This window comes from Euwallacea similis, chromosome 37 (assembly GCF_039881205.1).
Source record: "Euwallacea similis isolate ESF13 chromosome 37, ESF131.1, whole genome shotgun sequence".
Lineage (NCBI taxonomy): Eukaryota > Metazoa > Arthropoda > Insecta > Coleoptera > Curculionidae > Euwallacea > Euwallacea similis.
The window spans coordinates 1,007,590-1,027,435 of record NC_089645.1 but is presented as its reverse complement, the minus strand read 5'-3'; the positions used below and the strand labels follow the sequence as shown (position 1 = coordinate 1,027,435).

Sequence of the window (19,846 nt, the reverse complement as noted above, 5' to 3'; positions counted from 1 at the left end):
TTCCGCATAAACAGACATTTTTAAGGTTTTACTTTTCCCAGGTCCAGTAAATGTACTACCAACACTTTGCAAAATTTTACGTTTCTTGTTTTTAATTGAGATGATTGTAGATTTAGCAACTCCATATTGTCTGGACAACTGTATAGGTGCTACCCCACGTTGCAGTAATTCTCAGATTTCTGCCTTTTGTTGCAGTTTTAAATGTGTTCTTTTAGATAGCGACATCTAAAAAAAAACAATTAAAATATGTAGTACTTGCTTCAAAAATTCTGTATACAACACCTTTATTTTTAATTTAGCAGCACAACATTACACTATCATCACATATCTTATCTAACAAAGAGGCTCCGTTCAGAATCGTAGCAAAAACTGAATTGTGGAATAAACACGCTTAGGGGAAGTACTGACGTATAAGTACCAACGCTCAAAACTACATCCCAACCGTAAGCCGACCGCGGAGTCTTCATGAAAGTAAAAGTGTTTATTGTATAATGTTAATCAATCAATAACCACTCAAGCGAGGTACAGTTTGTTCACTATTGAGAGGTTAATGTTATTTTTTTTGTGTTCACTGCAACGGATAGTTCGTTATATCGTGTGTTCACTATATTGAGACTCTACTGTATAAATAAAAAAATATTCAATGCAAAAGAGTCTAGTAAAAAAATATAATAAAAAAAAGGTTACTCTTTAAGATATGTACAAAGTAAAAGTGAATAGTAATAACTATTCACTATCAATAGTACTTGGTGGTGTAACACCAAATTCTTCTCTGAAACAAATATAAATAATTAGTACACAATAAGCTACAAAACTCTTGCTGATCGCCTTTCAAAATTTTCAAAACTTTCTCGTACCGCATTTGTGATGGCTTCAGTAGGAAAAGTTATTGTGACCATTCTTTCTTCTGATAACGAAAACCTTATTGATAAACCTTCTGGGGTTGTACCATTTATATCACTTAACCAAATTTTGCTTATGTTAGCTGGGGAACGAATTTCCAGTCTTCATTCCCCTTGAATCCCATAAAATGACAAATTTCCACGAATTACACTTTGATCGTAGGAGAACACTACGATGCACGGGAAAGAGTTCGCCATTTGTAACTTATGACTTTGAAATGACTTCCACAAATATAGTATATTCTTCACTGAAAATTAAAAAAATTACTTTAAAAGCATAAAAACAGGGTAAATGTATACGTACAATCCATTGTAACTTTTTTTCCTTTACCTGTTTTGTGCGAAATTAACATTCTTATTAGGTTAGGAGCTCAATGTGAAATTTGGTATTCGTAGGGCACGTGGTCAAAAATTCCATTATTGATTTCGGAAGGAAACTGTAACGCCGGTAAGTTACTGTTATGTAGTAAATGTGTGGTGCATTACTCACTCTAGAGCTGTTCACTCCAAGAACTTGCACCGACAAGTAACACTCACCCATAACGGGTGACAGAAGCAGAAGTACAGAAAAGGTTTGTTAACCTTTAACAGGGAAACAATCTGACGGGTTTATAGGGGTTTGCGTTTACCGATGGGATTCAGAGTAACACGGCGTGCTATTGGTGCTAACGGGATAATCTATATTTCCGTTACGAGGTGAGCACACTGAAGGGACCAGTATTTTAACCCGGCAAGGATACTAGTCCTAGATACAAAATACGCGCTGATACTGCTCGACTATCTTTATTTATACAAAATTATTGCTACGTTTATTATTACAGTCTGTATGTACTATACTGACGGTGATAATCGTGATACTTTATCTCGATAGAGCTAAGAGAAAGATGATAATAATAAGAGAGATTTTAAGGGTCGTTTTTAGCTTATATAGCTAACGAACCCTTTCGCTATTTCCGCCCCTGCTACTCGTCAACTGTCACTCCTGTGAGTGTCATTTGTAGGAGCATGTTCTCGGAGTGAACTGCTCTCGAGTGTATAATGCACCACAATACTACACCCCCCCCCCCCCCTGGAAACGGAGTATCGAATTTACAAGAATTATGAAATGATACAGAACTTGATGTACTATCGGCCACAAAAGTGGTCGACCACGCTAAGGTTCAAAATCGCTTGACGCGTATTCCGAGCGAAGGCGCCTTATCAGTTCGCAAAAAATTATCCACAACAAAAACGTTGTGTCGAGCGAATAAATTTAGAATTTTACATCTAATATCAAGTTTGCAAGGATATTTTCAGGCTGCTAATTTCAAATAAATCAATTTGGTTAGTAATTGTATGAAAACATCACTATATTAACATTGAATTTTGTAAATTGCAAAAGTTGATATGGCTATATAATTGTTTAAGATGAAAACTAAAAAAATACATGTTAAATTCAATTATAAACAAGACCAACAATTTACAAAACACTGTAGAACAACTTAATAAACTTCAAGACTTTTATGAACAATAATATTTTGCTGGGAATTAGGAATTAATAGTCTAACTGTTTCCTATCTCTCACTTAACAATCAAGTGATTTCTATGTCGCAAAAATTCTTTAGAGAAAAGATGACATAAACAGCGTTTTTTGTAATACGTATATTAAAAGAAAAAATTTCAAGACATATTTTTTTCGGAAATGCAATACGATCGAGAGAAAATAAACTTAAAATTTATATAAATAAATGATAAAATTAAAAAATAAACAATTCAAATAGCGGGTTACTCCCCCATTGGCGTCGATGACGTCTTGTAGCCTCCGGCCCATTGAACCCACAAGGTTTTGACAAAAGGATGAACCTCTAACCGCATTCCAAAGGTTGCAATGTGCCACTAAATCTTCGGTAATACGTTCATTGTTATTGTGCCACCTTTGAACCATTAGGCCCCATAAATTTTTTATGGGGTTTAGGTCTGATGAATATGCAGGCCAGGGAAGGTTATTTATGTCTGGATGCTCGTGATACCAGTCCTTCACGATGTTTGCGCGATGTATCCTACAGTTGTCATCAACATAATTGATGACAGGCATTTCTGTCACAGGATACAAAGTACGAACAGAAGGAAGTATAACTTCGTAGAGCATCCGAACGTACTCAATAGAATTCGCCCTTGTTTCAAAACTTGCCAGTTCGCCGGGACCATCAGCAGACATCCACCCATAAAAGTTAACCCGTATTCGGCCGGACCTTCTGTTCGATACAATATAGCGTTCATCGTACCGAGTATTATGAGGTCGCTATAAATATAGCCTGCCGTTTTCGCTTGACAAAAAAGTTTTTTCGTTAGCAAAAATAGTATTTGCCCAATCGAAATTTAAATACTCTTGGGCAAATACTAAGCGGGCCTGTTTATGTTGCTCTGTCAGAGCAAGTTTCGTTGCTGGTCGCCGATTATGAAGACCTTCTTTATGAAGAGTCTTTCGGATGGTCTCTATACTTACATCCCAACGTACAGCATACTGGGATGTTCGTCGGAAACCACATTCCCGAAAATCGCCGACCAATTCCTGCCGCTGATCGTCCGACAACTTGGGGGGTCTACCAGGTCTGGGTCGCTTGTCTACGTGACCCTCGACCCCATAACGGGTGATCCAGCGACAGACGGTCTCCCTCTGAAACGAGATCAAAACTGCATGGACACAAAAATTTCAAAAACCTCTCAAATTTGGGTTTCCGAACAGCAATTATTCTTATACAGGGTGTTCCAAATTCGATGTGCTATTATTGCTATCTCTTAAACGGGAAGAGTTACAGGGTCGGTTAAATTGGAAGAAATGTGCCAAATTTAATACTCTTCTAACAACCGAAAACAATGTTGCCGAATCATTGTTAGTTTCTGAGTTACTGTGAAAAAACTAAAATTAGGTCGAATTTAATTTTCTAAATGAATCGATAACTAAAGGTTTTTCATCAAAACATTTGATACAAGAACTTCGTAGTTTTTTTATGTCTACAAACCAATAAATTTCAAAATTTTAAATATTCCTTAGCTTTTGAGATAATGAGACAATTTGAGTTTTTCAAATACGGACCAGTGCATGTTTCGGCGATTTTTAAAAGTTCTTAATAACCCCGTATATATACAACGATGTATCACAAGATAGAATGTTTTATGTCTTAGTTTAAAAGAAGTAATTCTACATTTTTCTCTCAATAAGCTAGGCCGGTCTTGGAGTGCCAAGCAAAAAATGCAATTATTATGCCTCAAAAATGTTATGCAGGAAAATGAATTATCAATCAAGTCACAGAAAATGAATAATAAATTGGTATGGTATGGTCGTGCGCTATTGGATCTCTAGGGAGAATGTAGGCTCTCTTCAACCGATCTTTGGAAATGTTGACGTCTCTATTGCTCATGGTAACGGTGAAATATTTGTCACTATGGCTTTTTACGGGTACGGGACCTTCATAGGGAGGTTGGAGAGGTTTTTTCACCATATCGTTCCTCAAAAAGACGTGTGTGTAGGTCTCTAGTTCCGGGGCGACGAAGATTTTTCTGCTGCTGTGATTGCTAGTGGGGATCGGTTGTAACAGCTTCATTTTCTATTTCAGTTTTTGTAGAAAAGATGTTGGGTCGTGGTCTGGCTTGGAGGGTTCAAAAAATTCTCCTGGGAGTCGTAGAGTTGTTCCATACAACATCTCTGCTGATGAAACATCCACCTCGTCTCTCAAGGTACAGTGTAATCCCAACAGGTTTGTGGGAAGAACCTTCGTCCAGCGTTCCCTTGCGTGGGCCATAATTACAGCTTTGAGAGTCTTGTGTCATCTTTCCACTTTGCCGTTCGCTATGGGATGGTATGGCGTGGTATGAGCTCGTTTAGAGCCTAGTAAAATGGATAGAACGCTGAAAAGAGAACTTTCAAATTGTCGGCCTTGGTCGGTGATCATCTTGAGTGGTGTTCCGTATCTGCAAATCCAGTTGTCGTAAAAGGTTTTTTCGACGGTGTCCGCTGCCATGTCGGCCGTTGGGTATGCTTCTTCCCAGCAGGAGTATTTATCTATGCATGTCAGACAGTACTTATAGCCGTTTGTCGGTGGTAGTGGTCCGACAATGTCTATATTGATATCTTGGAAACGGGCGTCTGGGACTTGCAGTTGTTTCAATGGTGTGTACGTATGTTTATTAACTTTTGCTTTTTAATAGCTGATACAAGTTTTGGTCCAGTCTCGGATGTCCTTATTCATGGATGGCCAAACGAACCTTGTGGATATCAGATTGGTGGTTCCTTTTATCCCTGGATGGGAGAGGTTGTGAAATCTGTCGAAAATAGATCGTCTAAAACTTCTTGTGATAAAGGGTCTAATTTTCGAGTTGCTATCATCACAGTAAACGGTCGCATCAGTGCCAGATACATTGCATTGCTTTAAGTTCAATGCGGTTCCTTGAGGATTTCTCAACATTGCTTGCAGTTCAGGATTGTCTGTCTGGTGTCTGCTTAGGGCTTCGTAATCAGGTTGAGGTGCGTCAATTGAGCCGATGCGGGAGAGAGCGTCAGCTACGACGTTTCTTTTACCACTGATATGTTCTATATCCGTTGAGAACTGTGAGATGAAATCAGATGACGGAATTACCTCGGGGATGAGTTGTCAGACTTCTGCCGGAAGACATATGTAAGTGGTTTATGATCGGTGAAAATCTTGAAGTGCCTTCCTTCCAGCATATATCTGAAATACTTTAAAGCTAAATAAATAGCAAGTAGTTCTCGATCATATGTGCTGTAATTTCTCTGTTTTCGAGAATTTCTTCGAAAAAAAACCGAGTGGTTTCCATAAGTTGTCTTCAAATTGTTCTACTACTGTTCCCATTGCTAAATCGGAAGCGTCTACTGTGAGTGAAATTGATGCTGATGAGCTAGGGTGCACCAGGATTGCAGCATTTGCTATGTCCTTCTTGCATTGTTCGAAGGCTGTTTGAGTTTCCTCCGTCCAGTTTATGGGAGTCTTATTGTTCTTCTTGCCGTTCTTATGTAACTCGTGTAGAACTCGTTGGTTGTGAGCTGCTTTTGGTATGCATTTTCCGTAGAAATTGATCATACCAAGGAAACGCCACAAGTTTGAAACAGTTTTAGGCAGAGGGTACTCAACAATGGTTGCTACCTTCTCCTGAAGCGGTGTGGAACTTTGCTGAGAGACTTGATAACCTAGAAACTTGACCTGTTCCTCAACAAAAATACATTTTTCCGGGTTGATGGTCAACTCGAATTTTTGTAGACATTAAAATATCGTCTTAAGGTGGTTTATGTGTTGCGCCTCGTTCTCGGATGCTATCAGGATATTATCGATGTATGGGAAATAAAAGTCCAGATTTTTCAGTACTTCATGAATGAATCTCTGGAAAGATTGCGCTGCGTTTCTCAATCCGAATTGCATGCGGGTGAATTCGAATAACCCAAATGGGGTAATAATAGCAGTTTTCGTGATTGAGTCCTCATCGACGGGGATTTAATGATATGCACGTACGAGGTGTAGTGTTGTGAAGATGGTCTTTCCTTCTAAAAAAATGCGAGAAGTCGTGCAAGTTTGGAACTGGGTACTTGTCCTCGATTGTTGCCGAGTTCAGGCGGCGGTAATCTCCTACAGGTCTCCATTCGCCTGTTGTTTTCTTTGGGACTATGTGCAGCGGACTAGCCCAAGGGCTTTTAGAGGGTCGGCAGATACCCATCTCGAGTAGGTACTGGAACTCCTGTTTAGCCAACTTAAGCTTCTCCGGGGGCAACCATCTCGCTTTTGAACAGACATGCGGTCCGTTTGTGTGGATGACGTGTGAGGTATTATGCTTTAAATCGCTGGGAGTAAAGATGAATTTGGTGAGGTTGGAGAATTGCCTTAGAATTTCACCATATTTGCAGGATGCCGAAATGATACAAACCGAATACGTGTTAGCAAGTTTCACCTGTCCATACCTGACCACTTGCGTGGTACCGTCTATGATTCTACTGCGTCCCATATCGACCAGCACGTTGAAATGATGCAGGAAGTCTGCGCCTATGATGGCAATATCCGTCTTTGCTATGATGAAATTCTACGTGAATTTCCGTCGCAGGCCTAGGCTGGCAGCTAAATGCTTGTTGCCGTATGCAGGTATCTGTGTATTATTGCTGCGAGTAAATTGAACTGGGTCTCAACACGCTGGTCCCTATTCGAGCGGGGAACTATTGATACCTCGGCACCAGAGTCAATGAAGAATCTGATCCCCGTTAAATCGTCCTTAATGGCTAGCCTATAAGTACTTATCTTGTTACTAGTGGGGGCTGGAGAGCTGGACGCGTGGCGATCTGGCTGTTCCACGTTGGCGACGTGGGGGCTAGTTTTGCTCATTGAAATTGCAAGGCAGTAAGCACCTGGTGGCCTTCTCCTTGAATCGTCGATGATACCAGCATGTTCCAGAGTCCTGCTGTCTCCGGCCTAATGATCTTGACTTTTTCCGGCCTGTTGTTCCTGAGCTTCTCCGGCTTTGCGATCTTCCCTGTGGTGTCAGAAGTGGGATTTTTTTTTAATTTCCTTCACCTCCAAAGTAAGCCGACGCAAGCTTTCAGCTAAGGTTGGCTGCTAAAGTTAGGGGTTTCAGGCTGTTGCTGGATCTGGTACACACCAGGCTGTAGGATCTCAGCGACTTGATCTGCCCTCGTTGCCAAGTGCTCCATTGAGTCATTGCTGCCAGCTAGAATTGACTGGATCTGATTTGGGAGCTACTGCAGCCACATTGATTTGAGTAGCCGTTTCGACACCGATGTACCGCCCAATCCTGCCATTTCATTTAACAGGTGTGACGGCTTTTTGCCCCCCAGTGTCGTGTGTGAGACTAGTTTCTTATATTTCTGTTCTTCGGACTCGGAAAACAATGCGATGAGCCTGTCTTTTATTGCCGGGAACATGTCCCCAGCTGGGGGGTTACGTAATAAGTCTCCTATCTACTCAATGACCACATTGTTAAGGACACTGACCACATGGTGAAACTTGGTCGAGTCTGCCGTGACTCTAGCCAGTTGGAACTGTGATTCCAGTTGCCAAAACCAAAGTTCTGGGTTTCTGCTCCAAAATGGAGGAAGCTTTACTGCTACTCTGTCTACCATTGCGGCATTGTTGCTACTCTCGGTCGGAGCTGGGTTTGCCATGATTCACGTGTTGGGTTTTTGGCGTCGCTGGGGCCGTTCTATGTTTTCCTTGTTGTCGAGATTCCCGGTACTGGGGTTTCATAGGGTGCTGATTACATCGAGGTCACCAATTGTCGGGTTTATAGGGGTTTGCATTTACCGATGGGATTAGGAGTGACACGGCGTGCTGTTGGTGTTAACGGGATAATCTATATTTCCGTTACGAGGTGAGCACGCTGAAGGGACCAGTATTCTAACTCCGCAAAGATACTAATCCTGGATACAAAATACGCACTGATACTACTCGACTATCTTTATTTACACAAAACTATTGCTACGTTTATTATCACAGTTTGTATGTACTATACTGAGGGTGATAATCGTGGTACTTTATCTCGAGAGAGCTAAGAGAAAGATAATAATAAGAGAGATTTTAAGGGTCGTTTTTAGCTTATACATATAGCTAACGAACTTTTTCGCTATTTCTGCCCCTGCTACTCATCAACTGTCACTCCTGTGAGTGTCATTTGTCGGTGCAGGTTCTCGGAGTGAACTGCTCTCGAGTGTATAATGCACCACAAATCTGTGACGGAGCCGGCAGCGCGGTGCAGTGTCACCCGTCTAATAATGACAGTGACAGTGCACTGCGAACCAGAGCAACATCTCGGTTCCGTAGAGAATTTAAACAACAGCGGGAAAACATTTTCCGTAACGGTTTCCGGAAATATATTCCGGAATGTTCGACCAAAAGCTCTATAAAACCGTTGATCACATCAACAACCTCCTCTTTTCTCTTTTGGGCTTTGTCTCCTCCACCTGTACTCCAATTGGTAACAATCATACTCTGTACACAGTAGATATAAGTTTATTCTAAGTTTAGTAATAAAACATTTAACATTCCTGTTTTACGAATTCTGTGTGGAAATCCCATTTCTGACACCCAACGGAAAACGCCTAGTGATTCCATACATCGACGACAGGAGAATTGGTGACCCCTCTGAAAGAATACCTTCTAAAAGAGCACCCCCCTGGAGGAGCATTCGAATCAGTTTAATCGAAAAAAACTATGGTGACGTCCCAACCATCTACAGTTCCGGACCCGGAGGAAGAGAGCAGCATAGCGTCGCAGGTAGGCAGGCTTTCTATACGGACCCCCCCGTTTTGGAAAACGAACACAAAAACCTGGTGCAGGACCCTTGAGGCACAGTTTGCTCTGGCGCACATAATGGCGGATCTGACGAAGTATCACCATGTCATCGCCACGATAGACTTAGAAATCTTGGATCAGGTCTCGGACTTCATGGACAACCCCCCTTCCAACGGCAAATATAAGGTAATAAACATAGATTCATCTCCCTATTTGCTGAGTCAGACGAGAAAAGACTCAGGAAGCTTCTATTGCAGGTGGAGTTAGGCGACAAGAAACCGTCTCATTTGTTAAATGAGATGAGGAGCCTAGAAGGAGCAGCAATACCCCCAGAGATCCTAAAGACCCTGTGGATGCAACACCTACCCACGTCCATACAGCCCACCCTGGCTGGAAGCAACAAAACTCTAGACAAGATGGCGAACCTCGCAGACAAAATCCACTAGATAGTGCAGTCTCAGACCTATAGCGTTCAAGTCTCCGTCAAGGAAGCACAAGCCCTCCAATTGATCGAAAGGATCAGTAGACTGGAGCAGTCAATGGAACGACTGAAGCCGACGAGGAGAAGCAGGAGCAAGTCCAGGACGCGGAGGACTGAATCCAGATCGCTATCGGCGGATCCTGGAGTGTGCTGGTACCATCAGAGGTTCAGGAACAAGGCTAGGTGATGCGCTAAACCCTACAGCTACCAGCAGGAAATTTAGTCTCCACGTCATCCTCTGCGATCAGAGATGTGGGACCACCAGATCGCCATAGCAGCCAGGCTCAACCACCCTCGGATATCGCAAGCTTAGTTAGTCATAGAGTAATAATTAGGGATGACGTAACAGGTATAAACTTTCTTATCGACTCTGATTCTGACGTCTCTCTAGTACCTAAAACAATCAGGGACCAAAATATTGTAACATCACGCGTTTTATATGCAGCCAACAATACACAGATACCTACTTTTGGTACCAAGCGGTTGGCGGTAAGCCTCGGATTGCGAAGGAAATTTACATGGGACTTCATTATAGCTAAAATCGATCACGCGATTATAGGAGCCGATTTCCTACACCGTTTCAACATATTGGTCGATTTGGGTCACAGCAGAATCACCGACGGCACCACTAACCTGAATAGAGTTGGAACAACTAAATCTTTTAGCATTCACTCAATCCGTAACATTCCTTCATCCTGCAAATACAACGACATTCTTAAACAATATCCAAAAATCACTACGTTCTCTCCTACCCCGAGCAACATTAAACATAGCTCGATGCACGTAATCCAGACAAACGGCCCCCCTATTTCAGCTAGGGCGAGACGTTTAGCCCCTGATAAGCTTAAAATAGCCAAACGGGAGTTTCAATATCTCTGCGATATGGGTATTTGCCGTCCTTCTAAAAGCCTTTGGGCCAGCTCCTTGCACTTGGTCAGGAAAAAGGACTCACGTAACTGGAGACCTGTAGGCGATTATCGGCGTCTAAATGCAGCCACGATGCCAGACAGGTACCCAATCCCAAATCTCCACGATTTCTCTCACTTTTTAGATGGAAATACCATTTTTACTATCTTAGATTTGGTTCGCCCCTATCATCAAATTCCTGTCTCAGAAAAGTCAATTCCTAAGACGGCCATCATAACCCCATTTGGTTTATTTGAATTTATCAGAATGCAATTTGGCCTGAGGAATGCAGCCCAGTCCTCTCAGAGATTCATGCACTAGGTACTTGGAAACCTAGACTTTTGTTTTCCGCACATTGATGATGTTCTTATCGCATTAACGGACGAGGCACAACACCAGGAACACTTCAAATCTGTCTTCGCTCGTCTGTAAGAATTTGAGCTATCTATCAACCTTGACAAATACACATTTGGTGAGAAGCAAGTAAGATTTTTAGGTTACTTAGTCTCAGCACAAGGTTCCACACCTCTCTCAGAAAAGGTGGCTGTCATTTTTGATTTCCCCATATCCCAAACAGCTTCAGAGCTAAGAAGTTTTCTCGGCATGCTAAATTTCCACAGGAAATGCATTCCCAAGGCTGCTCACCATCAGGAAATTCTTCACAAGATGCACAACAATTGCAGGAAGAATGACAAAACCCCATTAGTCTGGTCTAAGGAAGCACTGCGTGCATTTAATCAGTGCAAGCTGGACTTGGTTAACGCCACTTCTTTGGTACACCCTAGTGCCACAGCTCCAATATCTCTCACAATCGATGCATCATATTACGCAATGGGAGCAGTTATTGAGCAATTTGAAGATAATTCCTGGAAACCTCTAAGTTTCTTCTCTCGAAAATGTTCAGATGCTCAAAAGAACTACAGTACTTATGATCGGGAATTATTAGGTGTACAACTTTGCTTCCGCCGTTTTTGAATAGATGTATGTAGCGGTAAGTAATGATCGAAATAAATAACCCCATGTGGGCATGCAGGAGCCTTGGGCACCTGTTGACATAACCTCATAAAAATATTAGTCTATTTGTGTCTTCATCATAAAGTTATTCGCAATTGAAAATGTCAGTGTACGAGCCAAATTCTCGTCATTTGCGGGAGGTTTTACTTTTCTGCTTCAATATGAAGAAATCTGCTGCTGAGGCTCATCGAATGCTCTCAGATACTTATGGGGAAGCCACTATTAGTGAAAGGACATGTCGTGAGTGGTTTCAGCGCTTCAAGAACGGTGATTTTCACGTCGAAGACCAACATAGCGGTGGAAGAAAGAAGGTTTTCCAAGATGCGAACTTGGAAGCATTACTTGACGAAGACTCGTGTCAAAGTCAACAAGAATTGGCACAATCATTGGGAGTGACTCAACAAACAATCTCAAAACGCCTCAAAGACATGGGAATGATTCAGAAGCAAGGATATTGGGTGCCGTACGAGTTGAAACCAAGAGATATTGACAGGCGTCTGTTCGCTTGTGAACAGTTGCTTGCAAGGCAAAGACGGAAGGGATTTCTGCATCGTATTGTGACTGGGGACGAGAAATGGGTTCATTACGATAATCCCAAACGCAAAAAGACTTGGGGATATCCCGGCCATGCTTCCACGTCGACGGCCAAACCGTCTATTCATGGTTCCAAAATCATGCTCTGTATTTGGTGGGATCAACTCGGCGTAATATATTATGAGCTGTTACAACCAACTGAAACAATCACAGGTGCTCTTTATCGAACCCAATTAATGCGTTTGAGCCGAGCATTGAAAAAGAAACGGCTGCAATACAACGAGAGACATGATAAAGTGATTTTGCAGCACGATAATGCTCGACCCCATGTTGCGCAAGTGGTCAAGAAATACTTGGAAACATTGAAATGGGAAGTCCTACCCCACCCGCCATATTCTCCTGACCTAGCTCCTTCTGATTATCACTTGTTTCGATCCATGGCACATGGGCTAGCTGACCAACACTTCCGGTCTTATGAAGAAGTAAGAAATTGGATAGAATCGTGGATCGCTTCAAAAGATGTCCAATTTTTTCAACACGGGATTCGTATGCTGCCCGAAAGATGGGAGAAAGTAGTGGCCAGCGATGGACAATACTTTGGATCCTAAAGGTATAATTAGTTTTTTACAATAAAATCGCGAAATTCGGAAAAAAAACGGCGGAAGCAAAGTTGTACACCTAATAATTTTTTAGGTTTACTCATAGAGGGCGCAGCATACGATTTATGTTACTCATTGGATTGCTTGCTACTTTTTTTTGCATTACGTTAATTCACTTTTTAATAGAATAGCATATTGACGTATTGTTTATGCTTAAAAAAGATATACCTTAGTGATGTCGCTATGAGCAACCATTTTCGAGAAAAATGCATTTGAACTAGTAGATGTCTAGTCGATTTGGTAGTCTAAACGTGCCTATCAAATAATTATAAAATAAAAAAACCTCTCTAGCTAATTGTTCAAATTTATTAAATTAATTTAAATTTTGCCACCGTAACTTTTGAAATACGTTTGTGAATAAAAGGTTTTGTTTTGATGTCACCAGCTTGTTATGGAGCGCTTTAACAACATTGTAAAAACTTAACACTATTATATTTAACACTACGCAGTGTCTGCTGTAATGCATTTTTCTCTAAAACGGTTGCTTATAGAGACATGATTTAGGTATATCTATTTTAAGCATAAATAATAGACCAACACGCTATTGTTTTAAAAAGTGAATTAGTGTAACGCAAAAAAAATAGCAAGCATTCAAATGAGTAACATAAACCGTATGCTGTGCCCTCTATGAGTAAACCTAAAAAGTTAGCAAATATGAATTCTCCATCCCGAAGAACCCCCGAGTAGTAAATTTCAAGACATTTTCCCGTTCGGCTTAGTAATTATGGCTAAAAATTGATTTTCAAAATTAAACTTTGACACCCCGTAGCTCTGTAACTATCAACTTTTGGATTAAGGTATATATGGTTATCTCGTAATATTTTGATCTCAGGAATCTACAGTAACTCTGTGTACACGGAATATTGGGACACCCTGTATATGTCGGTGCCGTTAATTTGTTTAGAATTAATAGTAAAGGGACCTCTTGAGTAATTAAGTTTCGGTGATAAGTTGTTAAAAATCAGCCGAATATGCATTTATGGGCGATTGACTGATTTGTGTGCTTTGTTTAAAATACGATCGGGTTGGGTGGAACGGGGTTAGGGGAAGAGATTAGAAAAAATAACCTGAGGGTGTGTAAAGCGATTAAACCCTAATCGCCCCTTTTCTTGAAATGAAGTTGTCAGATAAGTAATAAACGCATATTACCTGACAATAATAATCAATCACTCATTAAATTACAGCATGTAGCCCCTAAAATAAAGTACATGATCGAACCCAAAACAGATGCTAAAATCCTCTAATAGTTCTTTACTGTGGTACCTAAGATGGGAAACCCTATGCGGGATGCTGGAACAGTAGTTCACGGCAGGGGCTAAAGAAAGTTACTCCCGAACGGGTGGCAACACATAAAAATGTGGTATTGTTTAGTGATATCCGTGTAAACCTTGAATTATTGAAGTGTTATTGATTAACTTCCTTTTAGGAAGCTTGGTGTGTGAGAACAATGGCAATCACGAGCAGGTTCGCCTAAGCTCATTGTTTGATAATGATAATATACACTTGGTGTATAATTGTATGTTGATGGCCATGTTATGATATTATTGAAATCCTCTGTATTTGCCTGTTAATCAGGGTGCGGGTGCCGTTCCTTCGGGTGTCGTGTTTTGTAATTTGGAGGTGTTACCTGTGGCCTGAATGACACGAATAGGTTGAGGATAACCAGTAAAGTCAATCCCCTACCGTTTCGTTGGGATTCTACCTGTTGGCCACAAATATGAGTCCAGGGAAGCCCATACTTATTTTAGGGAGGCACTAGCTAGTTGTCAAAGATTACATTATAAGATTATATATTTATGGTTGCAATTAATGTGATGTGATAGGGCGAGGATATCTAACATATGTGAGCAAGGTAGCCACGGTTAGAGTGGAGGGCCACACAACCTCCGGTGAGTACACCTTATCCCTATTTGCCTTACAGTACAGTAACTGGGAATTATATTTGTTACATGTGTTGCTCATACCTAATGGGACGCCATGATGCTGTGGATGAATTTGCATTGTGATGACCCTTTGAATGATGAATAATTGCAAGGTAACAATATCTAACAAGGTGACAAATTTATAGCTTCTATCGAATTTACAGGTGACTTTTTGGAGAGGACAGATTGTGGAAGACTGGCTCCAGATCACCAGTTCTTTGCGTTAGTTCTAAGAAAATCTAAATTAGCCGTTTTGTATTAATTAGTGTAAAGTGTTGTTATTTTGTTAACGAATCAATAGTATAACTCGGGTGTGATTCGACTCCTTTAAAATGATTTCCAAAAGAGATAGTTTATTTTTTTCGACATATATTGAGGAATATGTGGGTTAATGTCCTTGCCCTCTTCGTCGATTGCAGCAGGAATTGTACTGGCTTTACGAGCCTCTTCCAGCTCCTTGGCCTTGCGCCAGTCTTCCCTAGACCTCTTTTTGGGTTCACCCTCAAAGAGGCTCTTGTTTTTGAGGATTATAGAAAGAGGTAGCCACTGAGTCGAGCTCGCCATTTGTAATTGTTTTTTAGTTTAATGTATTTGAAAACGTGGTTTTGTAGAAATTAGCTAAAACTCGTAATTTTCTCGTCAACCAAGAAAAATATCCATACAAGAATGACAGTGACACATACAAAATAGAAAAGGAAATAGATAGGTACATATGTATGTGTGGAATAAATAAGGACAAAATCAACCTTGATTACTGGAAATATTTCTCTATATAGGGGCGCCACTAATATTCCTCAACACGAATATAATGGACTAAAATGCACACTTCATAGGACAAAATCAATTTATTATTTAAGTGATATTTGCTATTAACAAATATGTAATTATTGGTTTGTGAATTTTCAATTGCAGACACCAAATAAATACGAAGCATTTGAGGTAGATTGTTTATTTTCACTTTTATTTTGTTCGAGAATAAATTTTACTTTTTACTAAGAGTTTGGACGAAAGCCTTTCTTGACATTTTGTGACTAATCATTGGAAAAATGAATAGAAACACAAAAATTAACAGAAAATGTAAAATATGTAAATAATGATCGGATAAAAACCATTGTTCATTCGTTGGTGATAAATCATGAATATAATGCAAGAACTGCATACAACAATAATTAAATCACACCTTTGTAAATTAATCCGTAAATCTCATGACGCCGTCATGTCAATTTTTGATGTTTTGGTTATGTAGAGAAGTACTTTTTCTTCCATTAACTACATAAGTGTCAATATAGGGTAAAGTTGCGTAATTTGAATCAGCACCTAAATTGAACCACCTCAAGATTTCTACATTAGAGATATGCTAATATGGTTATATTTTAATATTCGAGTTGAGACCTGTCTCCATGCGTAACGTATCATTTCTTAAGATTGTAGTTTGCTCTGTTGCTTAGAAAATAATTCAGTTTGATTTTGCAAAGTGTTGTTATGTACCCCGATGCAGGGAGATAGGTTTTGACAACAAAAACGCGTTGGTTCTACTAGTCACTACTATAATTAACTATTCTGGTCGAGGTTCTATTGGGAAGAGTTGTGTTTTTGCCCCAAAGCTGTATTTATGTACATGTAAGATTTCGGTATCGTTATTGAAAGAAAAAAAATAAAACAAAAGCAAGTTTTGAGGTACTTCTTTATTTGTCAAGAGTCAAAACCGGAGTGCCCCCCGATACACATGCCTTATCCACCCCCGAGCGCACCCCTCTCTTTTTTAAGAGCATTGATAAGCCACATTCCAGGCTTTTTCCCACGATTCCCTGACCAATCATCAATTTTTCTCTCGCCTATGTTAAGGAATTCATAAACAACCCTCTATCGTTTTCTCACGCTTATCTTAGAAGTAATTTACGACTAACCCCCATGTCATTCTCACATGGTATTACTTGATGGTCTTAACATAAGCGAGGAATGCTCACACGGTCAATTCTGACACTAAATTCGCTCTCGAATTTGCCTCTATCAATTATTGACAAATAAAGCATACTTAATGAATTAATCTAAGTCTTAACAAAAATATACTCGATGAACTAAATCTAAGTTTAAAACATACTCAATGAATTAAATCTAAGTTTTAAACAAAAACATACTCAATAAATTAAGTCTAAGTTTTTAACAACAAAAGAATTTTCAAGGTGTGAAGCGTTATGGCTTCCAACATCAACAATTTTTTTTTTTTTTTTTTTTATGCGAAGCGCTACGGCTTCCAACATCGAGCTCTAAGATGCGAAGCGTTACGGCTTCCAACATCAAGCTCTAAGATGCGAAGCGTTACGACTTCCAACATCGAGCTCTAAGATGCGAAGCGTTACGGCTTCCAACATCGAGCTCTAAGATGCGAAGCGTTACGACTTCCAACATCGAGCTCTAAGATGCGAAGCGTTACGGCTTCCAACATCGAGCTCTAAGATGCGAAGCGTTACGGCTTCCAACATCGAGCTCTAAGATGCGAAGCGTTACGGCTTCCAACATCGAGCTCTAAGATGCGAAGCGTTACGGCTTCCAACATCGAGCTCTAAGATGCGAAGCGTTACGGCTTCCAACATCGAGCTCTAAGATGCGAAGCGTTACGGCTTCCAACATCGAGCTCTAAGATGCGAAGCGTTACGACTTCCAACATCGAGCTCTAAGATGCGAAGCGTTACGGCTTCCAACATCGAGCTCTAAGATGCGAAGCGTTACGGCTTCCAACATCGAGCTCTAAGATGCGAAGCGTTACGGCTTCCAACATCGAGCTCTAAGATGCGAAGCGTTACGGCTTCCAACATCGAGCTCTAAGATGCGAAGCGTTACGACTTCCAACATCGAGCTCTAAGATGCGAAGCGTTACGGCTTCCAACATCGAGCTCTAAGATGCGAAGCGTTACGGCTTCCAACATCGAGCTCTAAGATGCGAAGCGTTACGGCTTCCAACATCGAGCTCTAAGATGCGAAGCGTTACGGCTTCCAACATCGAGCTCTAAGATGCGAAGCGTTACGGCTTCCAACATCGAGCTCTAAGATGCGAAGCGTTACGGCTTCCAACATCGAGCTCTAAGATGCGAAGCGTTACGACTTCCAACATCGAGCTCTAAGATGCGAAGCGTTACGGCTTCCAACATCGAGCTCTAAGATGCGAAGCGTTACGGCTTCCAACATCGAGCTCTAAGATGCGAAGCGTTACGGCTTCCAACATCGAGCTCTAAGATGCGAAGCGTTACGGCTTCCAACATCGAGCTCTAAGATGCGAAGCGTTACGGCTTCCAACATCGAGCTCTAAGATGCGAAGCGTTACGGTTTCCAACATCGAGCTCTAAGATGCAAAGCGTTACGGCTTCCAACATCAACAATTTTTTTTTTAAATATATTTTTTGAATTGGTCAATGCTCACACGAGCCTAATAACGATAACAATAAGTAAATAACTAGTCATCTTCCATCTGGAACTCTCCAGGCCATATTCGTAACATATCAATTGCGACTATCCTTTTGCGATTTGTTATTAAGTTTAGCAGTTCCACTCGATCATTCGGAACGAGTTTTGTGATTTCAAAAGGACCGTCGTATCTTCTGTCCAGCTTTGCCAAGTGAGAGTTTCCCGATGGATGGAAAACGATATCTCCTACATTAAAGCTTTTGTTAATTCTACGCGTTTTATCATATTTAGATTTCATGTACTCTCCATGCCCAAGGGTACGTTCGTATGCTAGTAGGCGATCTTTTTCTAGAGTATCAGTTATGGTGCGAGGAATAGCAGACGTTAGAGACTCAATGTTTTGGCTGGCTAGGTGTCGACCCGTTAGAAGATAAATAGGTGCGAATCCTGTAGTTTTTTGAACCGTTGTGTTTAGTGTACCCTGTAACTTTTCCGCGCTACTCGTCCATTCTGACTTATCTTTGATTGTTGTTCTCAACAAATCTAGTACCGTAGAAACATACCTCTCGACTTGGCCATTACCTCTAGGAGCACTTTTGGCTACACAGTGCTGCTCAATATTTAGGTCTGATAGGTATTGTTGGATACCCGTCCAAATCATCTGTTATGCCTCATCTCAAACGAAGCGATAACCAATATACATAAATTGCTCAACTTGAGGGATGTTCTGGTTTGACCGTGAGAACCATTAGGTAAAAATATTCTCGAGTACACTTAACACACCGTGACTCTGTCGCCACTCACCAGTCCTTATCAGTAATTTGGCCCTTCGCAGAATCACATGTGTTAAGACGTTAATTGCAAAAACCTTTTAAGGTTTGTTTTTTCTCATTCAATCTAAAAATCCTAAGTTCGTGGGAACCTACCAAATTTGTGTTCTGATTGGTCAACTAGAACAAAATGGGCCGAAACCAAATTCTGCTCGTTTTCCCTGCGTCCTTTTTTTGTCAGATTGAGAGTGGAACTCTACGCATAAACAAAGATCCGACCTCCCTCCAAATTCATACTTGAGATTCTAACGCACCTAGTTCAGTAATAGTTATCACAGATTTTTAAATATAGACTTGTTGACGTTACGGTAGTGTTTTGTCTCGACCATCGTCCTGATTTGACGTGGCGGTACCCACGTACAAAAGAATACCTGGTGTCAGAAGCTTTTCCCTTAAGACTCCAACACGTGAAAGCTCTAAAACTTCCGTGCCCGCTCAGTGCCTGAGTTAAATAAGACCCAGATGTCGATTAATTTCTTAGTCCACTGACCCTTTTCTTCCAGCTTCGTCCAGCGTTCCTGCCATTTCCGAATGTTTTCTTTTCTGGTGGCTTTCTTATCCTCTCCTGTGACCCTTGGAAGAACGCTGAGTTGCGTCCTTTCTTCCAGTAAAAGGTCGAGGGGGGGAATGCCCGCCAGGACTTGCACTGCTTCGTAGGGTACAGTACGATACGCACAGATGACCCTCAGTAGCGCTTTTCTTTGCACACTCAGCATCATGTGTGCGTATTTTTTTATCCTCCCCATCCATCCCCAAATCGGGGCGGCGTAGAGGAGCGTCGACTGCACCACTCCGTAAAGCAGCTGTCTTTTTTGAGTGGATGGACCGTCCATCGTCGACATAATCTTTTGCATTAGGCCTAATTTCTTTAGACTCTTATTGCATATTTGTTTCACGTGATGCGCGTGGTA

At 41.0% G+C, this 19,846-nt stretch overlaps 1 protein-coding gene across 1 annotated transcript; it reads right to left on the bottom strand.

Moving 5' to 3' along the window:
- Window positions 1-6,374: 6,374 nt before the first annotated feature.
- Window positions 6,375-7,264, bottom strand: LOC136418719 (uncharacterized). The gene is made up of 2 exons (XM_066404886.1): window positions 7,109-7,264; window positions 6,375-6,968 (listed from the first exon to the last, which is right to left on the bottom strand). The coding sequence occupies exons 1-2, from the start codon at window positions 7,262-7,264 to the stop codon at window positions 6,375-6,377; spliced, it is 750 nt and encodes a 249-aa protein (XP_066260983.1).
- Between the last annotated feature and the right edge of the window lie 12,582 nt (window positions 7,265-19,846).

Bases quoted from the DNA above. Each gene is read 5' to 3' on its own strand.
- LOC136418719 (XM_066404886.1), bottom strand. From the start codon at position 7,264: ATGAGCAAAACTAGCCCCCACGTCGCCAACGTGGAACAGCCAGATCGC. The intron at 6,969-7,108 runs GTATCAATAGTT...AAATTCACGTAG, and splicing joins TCATTGACTCTGGTGCCGAG to AATTTCATCATAGCAAAGAC.